We start from the raw sequence: 16801 nt of genomic DNA, 5'->3' as shown, positions 1-16801 counted from the left end.
CTGCAGTGATTGCACCACAGTGTGGCCCATGGCTATGAAATGGGGATGGGCACCGCACTATACACCTTATGGTGTGAGAGGATTTTAACTAAACTTTTAACTATGAATGATTACAAGACAAGACAAACTTGCCTTGAAGGTTTGTGGGGTTGTGTGGGGTAACGTTTCGCCCAGAACCCAGCGGTCTCTGGTTCGAATCCCCTGACACCACCGATGTTGTGCCCTTGGGAAAGGGACTTTACACGACTATGCTCACCACACCCAGGTGTAAAAACGGGTATATTATGTGTGTGGGTCACGACACCAGCAATAGCTGCCTGTGTTCCAGGTGTATTGCACCATTGCAATTCTAATAAAATCAAAAAATCAAATCAAGATTGATATCATTTATTTGGGCCAAGAACGGAAAACAATGGCCATTTGACAAAATGACATGGCAAATGACATGAAACAACAATTATTTGTATGGTAAATATTTGGTAGTCTGGGTGCCATCCTATTTCTACCGGGGCTCCTATACTCGCTTTTAGGGTGACTAGCAAGTGTAGGAGCCCCGGTAGAAATAGGATGGCACCCAGGCTAAATATTTGGTAATGTTACAATAATCTTTGTTGCTGCTGATGATTCAAGGCAGGCGGACGTTTGAGTGACACGGATCCGGATTATGATGATTTGACAATTATTTGTGTCTTAGAAGTAACCAAAGTGTCTGACATTTGTGATATGTAACATAATGACACAGAAACAAGGCATGTTAGTTATCTAAAACCCAACTCACCGCAAAAGATGACAGACTATACCATATTTTCTTGATTAAAGTACGCACCCCTGATTCAGGGCTAGTTGCAGACAAATTTGCAGAGCTGAAACATAAAATGTAAACCCTCGAATAAAGTATGTATTCCTTCTCCACTGATCTTCGACACATTTTGAACCGGATAAATTCAAATTTCTGGTGTTCCTGCTCTTTTCTCCAGGTAATTTTGCTTAAATCAAGTACTTCTCCATAATGCCATTGCTTAGATTCATAAAAGATTCTCTTGTTTACCCCGCTAGCATTGTCTCTGCAAACTTGAGAATTTCCTATGACAAGTTACAAAACTCTCAAATTGGCAGGTATTGAGCCATGCATTGTTGCATCCCAGCTGGGTTACTGGCTTGCTTGAGCAAGGGTTTGAGGTCCTCTTCTAATGTGTCCTGGTAGTAACCTCAAATAAAATACGCACTCTGACTTTGGTAATGACTTGTGATGCCTTTTGGATTTTGAAATGTTTAAAAAAGTGTGTTCTTCATTCGGGAAAATATGGTATATACATTCAAATACTTTTGATTTTTCATCTCAGCAAATGGACATTGTCTTATCAGACAGTGTTCAACTGTGTTTACCAACTAATTAGTATTTGTTTGTTTGAATCTTATTCATGAGAATCTCAAGTCGGCTGCTTTCATTGAGGTCATGAGGGAGGAGGTGAGGATCAGACAAAATATAACAGATTACATGATTTGAGTCCTAATAGACCTATAAACATAACGTTAGAGAGTAATTCTCACACATACATAGTATCACAAAAATACAAAGTTAAGTGAAAGTTTGTCTATGATTCTTTCTATCATTGTAACAGTGTCTTAAAGGAAGTCAGGGTTGGGGCAATGCATAAGCATGATCTTCTAATACTGACAACTGGTTTCTTGTGCTTTGTCTGGTTACAGGCTTGCAATAGCGAAACCTATTTTTTGTTGTTATTCCATGGTCTCTGCAGCCATCCATATTTTCCAGCAATGCATGTAATGGATCCCCTTCAGGCTGCGCTGTGGTTTCATTATTTTCTTCTTGTCCGTTATCCTCTTGTTTCACCTGTGTCCTTGGTCTACAAGGTGGCTTCCTCTTAACAGGTCTTCCACCTTTGGTTATATATGCAACCTTTTCGCAGTGGGGGCAGCCGTCGCTTTCGAAGGCATCGTGTTCGTACCAAGTCATCGCCTTTGGCGCGTAATGTTTTGGTGGCCTGTACAGTTTTACTCGACAGCGATGACAGAAACAGGGAGGGTGCAAGTAGACCTTGTCTTTAGTAACGTCCACTCCCACATACTGTTGGATTGCCCTGGCATATTCAAGACAGGGATGTGCCCGCAACTGCTTTCGCTTGTCATTACATGTCAACGCTGCCTGGCCACAGAGTCTGCACAGTTTGTTAAGATTCCTGATGTGGTCTAGTATGACAGGATCAGCTGACATTTTTGCATCTGGCTGAAAAGAAAGAAAGATAATAAGTTCTTGTTTACCTTCACAGAATGTCACCATGGTTACAGGAGGTGTTGCAGACACCCTGTGGTGTTTGATTACATATTGTAGCAAAAGTTGGACCAGTTGCTGGTCACCATATATATGAATTTGTTTGAGTAAGAATATAAATGCAGTATACATACATACATATACATTATGCATCTGCTTGCAAATATTACCTAATCCTTTTTAGTTTATTGGGATTTACCACATTTGTAGAAGGATAGACACAGAAGGTGACTATCACCTTTTCTAGCTAGGGATCTGAACCCAGAACCTATACTATTAGATTCTAAGTCAACAACCCTAACCATAAGGCCACATTGCCAGCTACCACTTGTATGAAGCTCTCACCCCTTTCCTACTTGGAGGTACATGTACTTAAACTGGACAACAGTGAAGAGACAAGGTCACTGACTGAAGGCAAGTTCAGTCAGCAACCACTGACCCAGTCAGGAAAATGATACAATACATCAAGGAGGTTTAAATAGACCTCCTTGAATACATGGAGAGAAAAAATAGAAAATATATATGAGGAATGATTGGAAGGTTAGCTGAAAGATTAGCAACTTGCAAGAGTCAAAACAACACTTTCTTACCAGCAAAAGGGGCAGAGATTGAGGAATTTTGAATATCCTACCAACTCCATGTGGCCCTGGTGTGATTCTTTTTCATGGATCCCTCATTAGTGCCTCAAAGGTCACTGGCTGGGTCAGTGGGAGGGGCTTAAGTTAGTAGGGTCAGAGGTCATTTTGGAGTAAACAACTCAGAGGATCAGATGTTCTCAGTAATCTCCAAGCAGATGTTGGGTAGGCTAAATTGGTATGTTTTCTAAGCTGACATTTTCTGTATAAAACCAAGGAGGCAATTTTACGCATTCACAGAAAATGGCAACTAGGAAAATGTTATGATTTGTCCTCCCAACATTACTTGGGCAGTACTTGTTTGCAGTACATTTATACCTTGCAAGAAGGTTTTCACTGGAGATGGCAGAACCAAACATTTTATCATCTCCATGGCCCATCAACAGAAAAGCTGTCTCAATGCAAGTACTATTTAGACAAAGGAATTATTCTATGTGTTTTACACTACATGTATCTACAGCCCATTCATTCTGTCCAAGGTTGGAAGTGCAGTTTGTGATAATGTAAATTATCAGTTCAAGTTGTCAGACAACAAGGTTCATGACTAATTCTGCTAACTTTAAACTTAACTTCCTGTCAATCCTGCAACTCTGACCTTTTGATCTTCACCTCCTGTCACTCTGATGAGTCGTGCCTAGTACTGTAAAGTTTGCGTGGTTTTCTGCGCTAAGGCGAAAATGGAGTGTTCGCGACAGCGCTATAGTCACATACAGCTACAGTATTGTATAAAAATGTTTGCGGTGGCTTTAAGTTCGTGGTGAAACGGTCACCGTGAAAACCGCGAACATTAAACCACCGCGAATATTTCTGCATTTACAGTATGTGGAAATACAGACAGACACTCCAAAAACAGTACCTGGCGGTGACAATAAACATATGACCACTGTTGTTTTATTCCAGAGGGACCCTCAGAGGCAGAGGAGGCAGATCCCGACAGTAGCAGTTATCCTGTAGGAACCTCTGTATCCAGGGGGCACACGCCTACATCCAGGGGGGTCAGCCCTGCTGCTAGGGGTAGGGGAAGAGCCAGGCCTCTTGGCACAAGGTAACACTTAGTCTTGGACTGAATTTCAGCACAATACAAAAAGGTCTTAGTACAAGATAACCATGGTAATGATTTTCATCATTGTTGCAAAGTTTTGCCTGCAGTTCTGAGGGGCATAATTTCCTTTTTTTTCTCCAGAGGCGAAAATCAAAACTTGGATGCCGGACTGCTCATCTGCTCGCCTAGCAGGGTCTAACTTAAGGCTGTCTTAGTCCCTGGAAACCGTCCGGTATCCAGGCTATGAAAATATATGCACATGTTGTTGTCAACCTTAAGGTCTCATTCCTGAGTTACTCCGCGATTCCGTGCCCCAAAAAATGAACGGCTGCATGTACGTGTGTTTATATCGGTGTAGAATTCCCTATTAGCCAGCCCGACTGATCTCAAGCGTCAAACTGATGAAAGCTTGTTTGTAACGGAAGAAATTAAGAGGTAAAGTTTGACAGCCGCGAGCGTCGGATGTCCACAGCCGGACATAGTTGGTAATGCAGTCAAGCACTTTTAGCTGGAAAGTGCCTATTTTGGGGGTGTAGCTATTAAAGTGCAGTTTGTAATTGCCATAAAAAGGAATTGTATGCCAACTGGTAGTTGGCAGTTTTTTCACGTGATCTAGGGTAAATGTGCTCAACAGAGAATGAATGACCTTGATGCATTTCCTATAGCTTCATTGCCAACACACCCATTTAAAACACGTTTTATAACATGTAAGCCTATGGGGCGAAAAAACTCATGAATGAGACCATAAGATCTAATAATATTGTCCTTACTTCATGTGTTCTGTGAACATCTTAGAGCCCGGGATGCAGGCTGGGTGTACAACCCCCTACACAAGCAGGTTCCTGTCCAGTTTGGTAACCATGACGATGGCTGGCTCTCAGATGGGGACTCGGCGGCCTACAGTCCGGATGATGTTCTACATGTTTATGTTCAGGTGTGTGGTACAGTATTATTACTGACTTAGGCCACACCAATTTAATTTCTTGGTTAACGGATTTTTATTTTCCACAAAAAAAAATTTTAGAAAAAAAAATCATGAAAACAGAAGGCTGGGCCAGCCTTCTGTTTTCATGATTTTTTTTTTCTAGAATTTTTTTTTTTTTTTTTAAATAAAAATCTGTTAACCAAGAAATCAAATTGGTGTGGCCTTAAGTCCAGATGATGTCACACATGTTAATGTATTGTTGCCTGGTACAGTTTTATTATCCAGATGTAATTGCTCAACCAAAGTATGTTTTCATTGACACCGTTTTGTTGTTTGTGTTGTGAGCAGTACGGTATTACCAGTACTGTGCATGTGTAAGTTAAGGTTAGGTGACACCAATTTATTTTCTTGGTCAACGGAATAAAGAAAAAAAAATGCTAGATTGGAAAAACAACATGAAAACAGAATCTCAGAGGAATGTTTTTACTTTGGTGCACACAGTTTCAGGGAGTAAACAGGGTCAGGTGCAGGTTTTCACCCCAGCCTTCTGTTTTCATGATTTTTTGTTGTTGCGAAAATTGATCCGTTAACCAAGAAATTGAATTGGTGTGGCCTTAGAATACACTTTCATTCACTGTCGACAATGTAGCTATGAGATGAATGGCTCTACGGTAAACTAAATTTTTCCTCTCTAATGATTGGGCACTGTCCCTGCGCTGTCATTTATTTGAATTGGTGGATACTGTCTATTTTATTTTTAGCTTCCTCTCTTTCATTTTGCACCTTCATTTTGCCAGCTTCACAGTTTCACAGTCACAGACATTCCAACCAACCCTGGGTCAATGACCAGTGGACTGTGGAGAGACATGTAAAATGATACTCCCCTTGAGGTTCCATGGCATGACTAAATAGGGCACATGTGCATTGTCAGTTGGCCCTACCAAATGAGATTTATGTATTTTTAAATGGCTGTCAATCAGTCTTGCTGTGGTAGCAGGGGGGCAGCCCTTGTCAACACTCATTTGTTCTGCCTAGTTTGTTGCTGAGGTCATTAGTGTGAAATTAGAGAGTTAGAATTGAGGATATGAATGGCAAGAAAAGAATGTTCCTCGATTCTTAATCTACCAAAATGGAGCACATGTTTGGTATCAATCATCCTCTTTAGAGTCACACAGTACAAGTTGTGCTTAGAATTAGTACTTCGATGAAGGTTATACTTCCAGGTAAAACATTACATAATTGCAACCTTTACTGGATAAGTTCTCTGAACAAAATTTACAAAATCAAACAAGAATTTATTCAGTAACTGTTCATTTACCATGTACCATACAAACCGGGAGTAGACTCGTTATCTTTAGTTGTCTGTACTTTGGATTGTAGTGAGATAGTTCATGCTGCCAATCAGCCATTGTGTATAGTAATCTAGTCACCATAAATGAAAAACACAGAGGCAGCGGAAGAGTTAATTTGAGTAATTTACTACCATGATGATTTCCTACAGAGTATTAGTAACGTAGCAGGAACCTGACTGCGACAACTTGAAATTACAAATTTTTACAGAGAAAACGAGTATGCATCACACACGTAGAAGGATTTATCTTGACTGTTGTTACCTTATGATTACGTACAGCTGAGGACTGCGTATTGACAAGGTATGCAAGCAGGACACAAGGAACCAAGAAAGATTCAATGGGTATGGCAACAGCAGTCAGACACAATACAACCCATGGGGAGGGCAGCTGTCCAAAAAGACTGCTATCAATGGCTTTTCCTTATTTGGTCATGGCTTATCATTCAGTACGATGCAAACAGCAGTGCATGATGGTCTGGCATGTTAGGGGTCTTTGAAGGGGATCGTCCAAGCCTGGATTTGGACATTTTTTTTATTGTGTGTCTACGTGCTGTGCTTATTTTCAATCTTAGCTTTCATTGCAGCTCTCATCCTTCAGACTTGTGATCACAGAAGGGCAGTGGAAAGTTGTCTTAAAGGACTGTCTGATACACACTCAGTGGTCATTTAAACCCACTTAGAGCCATCAATGGTGTTAAAGGTCAATCAGCCTCATTTGGCATGTAAATCCTATGCAAACATTGTTCCGACGCCACACTTAACGCGTGCCAAGGCTCAAAACATGAGAACGTTGGCAAGTTTTTCCTTCTAATTCTGATGGAATGGAAAACTTTGGACCAGGCACTACACCAAAAAATCTAGCAGTTATAACCCTAACAGGACTCTTTCATACAAATGGAAAGAATGAAGCATTAGGATTGAAACAGGACGGATTATTTTTCACAATCTGGCCATGTAGCTATGTGGCTAGACACTGAACTGGGCGAAAAGAGCACCTGTACACCGTATCGCTTCTCGGCCTTTTGGCTAAGATCAAGTGTAGTATCTGTTCTTATCCCCACACTCGGTAGATCTTCCCCCACATTATGCACATATTGCCCAGCTCTTGCAAACCATCGAGCAGAGAGACATGGACATCCAGTGGGCTTCCGTCTCGGTCGCGGCTCTGTACACGGCACTCCTAGAAGCGGAGAACAATGTACCTCGCTGTGTCAGAGAGTACCCGCGTCGAGACTGGCCAGAGATTTGGAAATCCATCCTCAACCCTCTTCTCACCAACTGGGAGAGGATGGTGTGCTGGAGCCTCGCACATGATGGTTTGGTGACAAACCAGAAGCTCCACTCCTGGCGACGGTTTGCTAAGTCCCCGAACTGTCCAAGACGTGGTTGTGAGGAAGTGGAAAGTGTTTCCCATGTGTTTTATGCGTGTCCGTATGTTGCGGAAGCCTGGACCTGGCTGGAGGGGCTGATAGTCAGGAAGATCTGTCCGGGTTTCATCCTGTCGGAGTCCTTTGTTTTGTGGGGATTGCCCCCGGCAGGAGTGTCGGTTAGGGCAGCCAGAGTCCTGGGGGCTTTGGCTGCTCTGACAAAGAATATTATCTGGCGGTCGCGGGGTGATGCTAAGCATAACAAAAAGCATCACTCTGAGGCTGAGTTGGCCCTTCTTTTGAAGGAAATGTTGATTGAGAGATTGACGTTTGAGTTTGCCCGCCGAGGCCCAGGGGGGTTCCACGAAACCTGGGCTGAGGGCTTCTCTTGGGCGAGTGTGGACGTTACACACTTGTCCTTGAGGTTGTAATGTTTTAAAGTTTGTGGCTCCCTTAGGAGTCTTGCCTTATGGGTAGTTGTAGGCCTAGCCACTCTGTCTTAGTTGGCTAGGTCAAAAATAAAAAACCCAAAAAAATCATAAAATACAAAACCCAAAAATATTAAATAGTGTCTGGGGATGGATCGAGAGTGGTGGGTGGGATGAAGTACAGCAATGCTGAGCCGATCTGTGAAAGTCAATTTGATCTAGAGTGTATCAGTGGATATGAGCGCCTTAAGGCTGCGTAAACAAGATGAGAACTAAGTGATACTTGAAGTGATTCAGTATAAATACTTCAAAAGAGTATCTGTTCTTATCAGTTTAATATCTGATACGCTCCGCATCGCGGAGCCATATATTAAATTGATTTTTGGAAGGAGGCTATGGACTAGGTGCTTGCACCATCCTAGCCACGGGTTGGCCCGGTATTGCAGTACCTCCGGGATCGGCCCACCCCTCCGGGGGTCTATCAATAATCTAAAAACAGTGATCACCCCACCACACCACTGAACTTTCTCCCTCTCTCTTCTTCTTTTTTAGCTCTCCTGTTCAAGAAGCTACATGGGGCTTGCACCTGTCCTGAAGTTCTTGTAGCTTCATGTAAAATCTCAGTGAAAGCTTTCTATCAGAACACTATTAGCTCCTTTTCCCACACCACACCACTGAACTTTCTCCCTCTCTCTTCTTCTTTTTTAGCTCTCTTGATCAAGAAGCAAAAGGGTCTTGTCCTGAAGTTCTTGTAGTTTCATAGAAAATCTCAGTGAAAGCTTTCAATCAGAACACTATTAGCTCCTTTTCCCACACCACACCACTGAACTTTCTCCCTCTCTCTTCCTCTTTTTTAGCTCTCTTGTTCAAGAAGCTACAAGGGGCTTGCACCTGTCCTGAAGTTCTTGTAGTTTCATGGAAAATCTCGGTGAAAGCTTTCTATCAGAACACTATTAGCTCCTTTTCTATATGATCAAAAGGGAGAGGCTATAAGCAGCGGGCAAGCATAGTTTGGGGCTAAGCCCCTGCATAGTGATGTGTGAAACGATGTATGCTTGATATGTCTTGGGAGAGGAGAATTATTGATTGAATCATTTATTTTATGTCTTGGGAGAGGAGAATTATTGATCAAATCATTTCTTTTAAACTTTTACTAACTAAACTGTTTTTTCTTCTACACAAACAGCAACCAAAAGTAACAACCACGCTGGTCCCGAGGGAGGGAAGAAGCACCATCTTTGATATCGATGATGTCACCGCATCTCAGGGAGATCACGAAAAGGGACACATGAAGCGCCAGAATACAGGTATGTCCTTTAGCAAGATCAAGAAAGAGCTGGAGAAGTCCACACCTGTTGCGAGAGGCAAGGGGGTGAGGAGAAGGCATGTCTTTCAAGAGAGAAGCAAGGAAGATGCCGGCAAGAAGTCTGAAGCAAGGCGTGAAGAGAGTCAAGGGGGAAGGGCTTGTTCACCCAGAGGAAAGACATCAGAGAAATTTAAGAATAGTAATGACACATGGAGGATGCCTGCGCAGACATGTGCCTCACGGCATGAGACAAAGAGTTCGTCCGAGTACAGAGGTGAGAGGTCAAGTACGAGGTCACCTGTGTCTACATATGCACAAGTCCTTACAGGGGCAAAGACAAAGAGAGATGGTGATGCTAATGAGGTGACATCTACACCTAAAGAGAGTGAAGAAAAAGAGGCCAGGAAGAAATCTGTGCATGAAAAACAGAATAAAGCTGATCGGCAATATCGGTCTCAAAACAACACAAGAGATTGTTCTGAGAAACAAGCTGCAGGCAGGAAGACTTCTGAAGATGACACTAAAGAAGAAGAAAGTGGCTGGGCCAAGAAAAAAGGAAGACATTGGTCAGGAAGGAAGGTACAATGTAAGAAGACATGGGAAAAGACTGGGCATATGGCAGTAGCATATAATTCTAAAGAGAGTGGTCTTGGAAATGAGGCAGGTTTCCATCAGTCTTCTCCAAAGAAAATGGAACCACAAACATTGAACAGGAGGGGGCAGGAACAATGGCCTAAGCTATTCAAACAAAAGCCAGAAATAGAGCACCAACGTAATCACAGTGAGAGAAACGACTTCAGTAAAACCCTGCAACAACCAAGGGGAGAAATGAAAGCATCCTTTGCAAAAGGTCCCTCTAGCAGAGATGGAGAGAAGTGCAGAAGTGAGCTTGAAGGAAAACTGCCAAAGAGCAGCTATGATAAGCAAGACACCAACCAGAGGCTAAGAAGTGCAAAGAACTTCTCGAAGAAACAAAACTGCTCCTGTGGCCTACCCCATGAAGGGGACATTCCAAAAGCCAACACAGCGAAAACGTCACTGGTGGTTGGTTCTGGGAGGATCTCTGAACCCCCTCCACATCCTCCAAGAAGAAACAGAGAACAGAAGCCAACACCTTCCTCTGCCAAGTATGGAATACTTAGCACTCAAGATGGAAGGAAGAAAAGGGAAGGGCCCAAAGATGTAAGGAAGAGGAGAGATGGGCCCAAGAAGGACCCAAAAGAAGAAAATCTAGATCTAGATGTCAGCATAGAGGAGCTACTCCCTTTCAAGAATAGTGCCTACAAGTACCTGTTCACCCCTGGTGCTGACATGGATGCTTCCACTGCTGAAAACTATGACAAACTGATCTTCCACTATAACCAGGAATATTTCAGACACAAGCAAGGAGACTGAAGCAGAACCAACCACTGTCTCTTAAAGGCAACCAAAGCAATATTAGTGCCCAAAAATGTTGATAAAATAATGCTGAAATCTTTATGGTAGTGACATTTACTTACACTGTTTAGCACATTTGTGTAGTAACTTAATACTTTGTTCGCGCAAAAACGTGTCGTATAATGATCCCCTTAGTTTCGTGAGCCTACAAAAACCCTGGCCTCACAACGACAGCGTATTTTTGCATCATGAACATTGCTATACATTGTGATAGTGTTGTTTGAACTAATCATGTATAGAAACAACAAAATAAATAGATTTCAAAATCAAAAGACTTCGGGCCCTAATATTGCTTGGTTTTCCTTTAAGTAGTCTTAAAAGGTGCTTAAATTTTGTTAAGAAAGCCAAGACACCACAAAAGCTAATCTAATCCCTCATTGTTCTTAAGTAGCCTCTCATTTACCTTATATTACAATTTGATTGATTGAAAAAACTTACAGTTCATACAAACCCACTAGAGTTCAAAAGCTGGTAAACTTTTAAACTCACTCATCATAACACAAAGAAAAGAATACATAGTATAGTAGACCACTCATTTATCTTTTGTAACTGACAGTGCTGAATTTGTATTGATATCATGCAGAAGTTGCTGGTATTGGCATTCCAAGAACTAAGAAAGATGTTCTCCTTTTATCATTGAAGCAAAAAGTGCAAAATCTCAGAGATAATATTGAAGCAGAGAAGCTTATAAGATACCGGCTCTCAATCTGTGTAGTAAAGATTTAAGAGAGAAAATTTATTGAAAAAAATGTTGTATGTAGTAGAGTTTTTCCAAAGTACGGTATTGCCGGTACATACTTACATATGGTAAAAGACTTACATAGTTATGTTGTTTATTATAGTATGTAGGTAGCACCTATTAAGTAATAACATTTGTGTTTTTGTTGATGCAAGTTATCTATCATATCAACATAGGCATATTAGGGTAAAGCTAAAATTACTATCTTGAATCATAAGTCATGCAAAGGCTTTTGCTTTTACAACTTCGTACATTTAGAAAGAAAATAATATGAAACTTTATGAAAGTAAAATGCAAGCTAACCTTCTACAGTTCTTTCTAGTTTGTGCCTAACTAAATATTTCCTTACAACGTACAGTGTTGCGAGTGTTCAGATGACATCTAGGTGTATTGTGTATACATGTACTTGTTCGCCACTATATTTTGATAGTAGATAGATAATTATTGGTAACTTGTTTAGTTTTGTTCAGTTTTGTTTCTTTAAAAAGTCTGTTCAGAAGACATTAGAATATATACTTTTCCCCACTTTATTTTGACATAGTAAATATAGGCCTAAGGTAAGGAAATATATAATTGTTACACCATTTGTTCTCAGTTATTCATATTTGTTTACAGTTTAAAGAGCTGTAACTATATCAAAAAGAGAAAGGATATGTGAACATGTTGAAATACATTCTGAGCTATTTTCAGGCGGAGGTTTGTCGCTGGGGGCTTTTATTAGTTAAGAAATGCAGGTAGTTGTGCTAAAGCCGCTGTCACTCATAGCCGACCATGGCCTCCCGAACTTCCCCGGACAATGGTTAGGAGTTAGTCGTGAACAAGGTCATCTGTGGTTGGGGGCTAGTTGGCCAGTTTACCTACCAGTCTTTAAACGTCGTCTACACCAGCTGACTGTAAATTTTAAAAAATCAAAGTTGGATCATGTCCTGCTTGGATGCAATCAGAGGAGCGAGCTAGAGCTAGAATGGGATGCATTTCAGGCTACCTTCAAAACACTGCCTATCTTTGTGACAGGGCCCGGGGCTTGAATTAACAGAATAGTGTTACCACTGAAAGAGATGGCTTGCAAGACTAATATAGCAGACTTCACCTCAGACAGTAAGTACTCCCTGGCAGAACACACAGGAATTGCAGTGCAGGCAGACACACAGACAAGCCCAAAATGCCAAAATAAGCAAGTAGTAAAACACTCGATAAAAATTAAGTCCAAATTTGCACTTCATTGTGTACATCTCTGTCCAAGCTACCTGCATATTACATAACACGGAAATCTGCCGTACTGTTGAGTTATTCTCCTTGGAAAATTTTGACAAAAACGCCAATGCAGTTCCGGTGTCACATACCAGGGGGCCAAAAATCGACCTTGACCTTTGTGCTCTCAACACCTACCCACATACCAAATATCTTTGCAATCCATCCGGACGTTCTTGAGTTATGCTGACTACAAGCATCCGGACACACACACCAACACGCACTCAGACACGCTCAAAACAATACCTCCATGAAAAAAGGTCCATTTTTCGTGGAGATAACAATAAGATATGCATGTACAATGTTGCTTGTCAAAACCATTTGAACGGGCCAATGTAACTATACAGGATGTGGACGAGTGCATCCCATAGGCTTCATATTAAATTTATGATTAGAAAAAAACTAACTTTAGACTTTTCCAATCGCCGCACAGAAAAGTGCATATCTTTGTCTCTTGTGGAAGCTTTTTCCGGCTCAGACCGTCCCAGGCGGATGTCGGGGTCTGTTTCAATCACGAACTCACTACATTTGATATTTAGAAAATGCACTCCTACCCACTGGATTGTGAACTTCATTTCTCTAGTGTTTGCGTGCTGGTAGAACTTCAAAGCGGGAACTTTGCGTGCGGCAAGCCTTTTGCCCACACGACTCAAATCCTAAGAGGCGCCGAGAGGTAACTTCAAAGTGCTCAGAAGTGCCAGCGAAAAGGTGTAGCCATTTCTATGGGACTCAATAAGAGCTTGGGAGAAAATAACTCTCACACCTTTGACATTTTGCCGTGAGGGAAAACCATCAAAGACCGCTAGTTAACCATGCGTGGATGCGCTTATGTCGACATTAGAATTTCTTGCCAAGCGCCAGCTACAACTTTGATCCTCTTATCCTGATAGCATGTTGACGTTTCTGTAGCATTCTTATTATATAATCTCGAAGAAGATGTAGGATTCGACCCAGTGTTTTAGTATTTTACGCGTGTTTTAATTTCAGTAGTTAGAAGTGCGCTTGTTTTTCCATTCGTTACTCGGAGAAAAGGAAGAGTAAAAAGGTGCACTACAAATACGGTATACCAGGTACACCACAAACGCGTAAAACACTGGATACTGATTCTACATCTTCTTCGGTGACAAGATAAGCACCAGTGAACCGGTTAAACTCGCTAGCATACCGTGCGGTAAAACAGGGAAAATTCCACGAACATAATGTCCTTGGACACGTCTGCGGATTATGATTACAAATGACTAGAATGAGGAACGAAGGACGTGGGGAGGTCGTTAGGTGGATGAGGGCCTTTCGTTGACATTGAACCTCGTCGAAATTGAATATTACTAATGACGTTAACGCGTTATTTATAGCGGACCCGCGGGCATGTCTGATCGATATATCGATGGCCAATTCTCTCTTTTCACTCGTTTTCTCAAAGATGCATGGCCCTTTTCAGCTGCATACTTGTGTCGAACCAACTCCAACGATTCATTACTATCTCAACAATCGAAATTACATGGCTTTTGGTCCGCATGGCTCTGGCTTTAGCTGAACGAAGTGCGCTCGCTCGCAGACACACTCGCCCATACAATACAGAGATAGAGAGACACATACACGCACATAGCAGCCTGCGATCTCTCAGATCTTTCTCGAAGGAGTTATTACAAGAGAGAGTCTTGAAGTTGAGGGAGAGGCCGAGTTCACACTTGTCCACAAAACGTAGTGTGTGCCTTCCCTTTACAGTATGCGAGCGCGCACACAGACACAAATACAGACACTGACGCACGCACACACACACACACACACACACACACACACACACACACACACACACACACACACACACACACACACACACACACACACACACACTCACACACATACACTCACACACGCGCGCGCGCGCGCACGCACGTTGCATGTATGGCCAAGTTTTGTTGCATGTTGAGACAGTCGGCGTACTCCAAGCACCACCAGTGCTCCCAAATTGCCTATTACATCTTACGCACGGATGCCTATAAGCTGATAAAAAGCTCAGGTGCGAATCACTGAGCTTAAGTGCTAAAGGCATTTAGATCCAAGCCATTTTAGGACTTAAAAGTTTTCAATACCGTGTCTGCATAGCGCTTCGGCGCCTATAGAATAGTTCCTACACCCAAGCGGCTTACACGCGTGTTTGAGATCCCACCTGAATTGGTGAGCTGGATTACGTCTCACGATGACAGGTGCATTTAGACACCATTTCGTTCCACAGGACAGCTGAGGCCATTGGGCTGGGCAGCCGAGTGAACATAATCTTATCAAGGGTTATTGAGATCATTGGAAGACCTTGAAGATCACTGGAAGTTCGAATTCCTTGAGAGATGATCATTGATGGACCTGGAAGACCTAGCCTGGTCCCAGTCTCTATGGGTCGGCTTTAAGGGGTGTTTTACCGGGCCCAGTCTGCTTTATTGAACCGTTTCTGATAGCCTTTCTACTTCGGCTGCCACGTAATTTAATCCAAGGCCGTAAACACACCCTGAGCGGACTAAGCAGTCTGGGCGGGCGGGGTCACTCCCAGCGCCGTAGAGATGTCGAGGAGCCCCCGATGGTATGGTTTCCAGGCTATGGAAGACCTATAAACTCGTTGGATGCTGAATGATACCTGCGGGATGGTACAAGGTAGCCTCGTTCGCAGAATTATTGCAGCGCTGATTCGCGATTTTCATCATGGGCCAAGGTTCTCTAATGCCGGCCCGTGGAGTTTTGCCACTTAGGGTGTTAATTTCTTGGCGAGGCGAAACTCCCTCAGCGACGAAACCCCTTCTACCGGCATTATTCATTGGCCCATGTTTAAAACCAGCTCATGCTCCCCCCTAAAAAATAAACGCCGGCGCCCCAAGAAGTATGCGAAGGAGGCTAAGTGCGAGGGCGGTTTGTATATAACTTGGAAAGGCTCATGATTGATTGATACGTGACACACTGCCGGATGCATTGCCAGCATTGTTAAACGGTCACACAATTTGCACTTTTTAAGAACATCTTTTAGCATACCTCCTAAGTTGACAATATACAAGTTCTGAGATTTTCGAATTGCCACCTATAAATCTTCATTGGGTTGATAATAAAAAGTTTTATTGTATGTCAAAGTGCGAAGTTGTTTCTTCAAAAGAGTGACGTCAAGAAAAACGTCAAGAAAAACGCATAGATACTAGTATCGGGACCGCACTTTTACGACCTACTTTATATGCTCATGGCGTTCAAAGCTTGCAGGAAGTCTTTGAACTGTGTGAGAGTCTCATCAAGTGAAACTGTCGCCCAGGTGCGTGCTTCTGCGATAAACTTGATCCCCCTAGAAACTGCTATTCACGCTGTTCCATCGAGAGGGCGCCCTTTGCCCCTAAGACTGAGGGGCAAGTACGTTATCTCAGGCCTATTGAAATGAATGCTGTGTTTCAGATCACCTCCCAAAAATAGGGTACGTAGGCAGGGATTCTCTATATCTCTCTCCCTCTTTTTTTTTCTTTTCTAGATTTTGGCCAAAGTAACCAAGCAATCGGTAAGGGGAGGTGTTCATCTTCAGGAGTGATGACACCTTGGCATGATGATGATGATGATCCAGTGATCACCCAGAAGTCAGGTCGAAAATTTCACGTCTCTTGCCAGCGGTCGACGTCGACCCCCAAACTAGGCTAGGGTAGGCAGGTTTTTGCCAGGGTCGATACAGTAGTGTAACTGAAAACGCAACATTTTCCCTTGGCCTAACCATCTTGTTCGCGTCTGCGCTTGCATAATATATCAGGGGCAACAAGAAGTGTCAACGATATCAATCTGAGACGAATCAGCGTGAAATATTATTATCATTATATGCCGAACATCAGGCGTCATGGGAAGAAATTGCCTGTTTTCGAATTACGCGCCAAAAGTTACCCATATTTATAACATTAAAGAGAGGTGAATGACTTGCTTGGCGAATAATTAGCTTAGAAATGGTCCATTGAAAGTCGAGTGGAAGGATTAACAAAGCTTTGTGTGTTGCCCTGAATGCTTTCCATGTATCTTG

The 16801-nt window shown here is 42.4% G+C and overlaps 1 protein-coding gene, 1 long non-coding RNA gene, 1 other non-coding gene and 1 pseudogene across 3 annotated transcripts; 3 read left to right on the top strand and 1 right to left on the bottom strand.

The window, feature by feature from the left end:
• Positions 1 to 371: 371 nt before the first annotated feature.
• LOC136448481 (uncharacterized) lies at positions 372 to 3219 on the bottom strand. Its single transcript, XR_010757887.1, has 2 exons — positions 2884 to 3219; positions 372 to 2248 (listed from the first exon to the last, which is right to left on the bottom strand). It is a non-coding gene; the product is annotated as an uncharacterized lncRNA (long non-coding RNA).
• Positions 3220 to 3376: 157 nt separating this feature from the next.
• LOC136448729 (serine/arginine-rich splicing factor 4-like) lies at positions 3377 to 12216 on the top strand. The gene is made up of 4 exons (XM_066448375.1): positions 3377 to 3407; positions 3829 to 3973; positions 4766 to 4904; positions 9228 to 12216. Exons 1-4 carry the CDS (start codon positions 3377 to 3379, stop codon positions 10740 to 10742), a joined length of 1830 nt encoding a protein of 609 aa, XP_066304472.1. The 3' UTR covers positions 10743 to 12216.
• On the top strand, positions 7253 to 7353 carry LOC136449226 (U2 spliceosomal RNA; annotated as a pseudogene).
• LOC136449225 (U2 spliceosomal RNA) lies at positions 8321 to 8512 on the top strand. The gene has a single exon (XR_010757999.1). It is a non-coding gene; the product is annotated as a U2 spliceosomal RNA (small nuclear RNA).
• Positions 12217 to 16801: the final 4585 nt, after the last annotated feature.

This window comes from Branchiostoma lanceolatum, chromosome 14 (assembly GCF_035083965.1).
Source record: "Branchiostoma lanceolatum isolate klBraLanc5 chromosome 14, klBraLanc5.hap2, whole genome shotgun sequence".
Lineage (NCBI taxonomy): Eukaryota > Metazoa > Chordata > Leptocardii > Amphioxiformes > Branchiostomatidae > Branchiostoma > Branchiostoma lanceolatum.
Note: the sequence above shows the minus strand (reverse complement) of the source record. Positions and strands in the feature narration are given on the sequence as shown.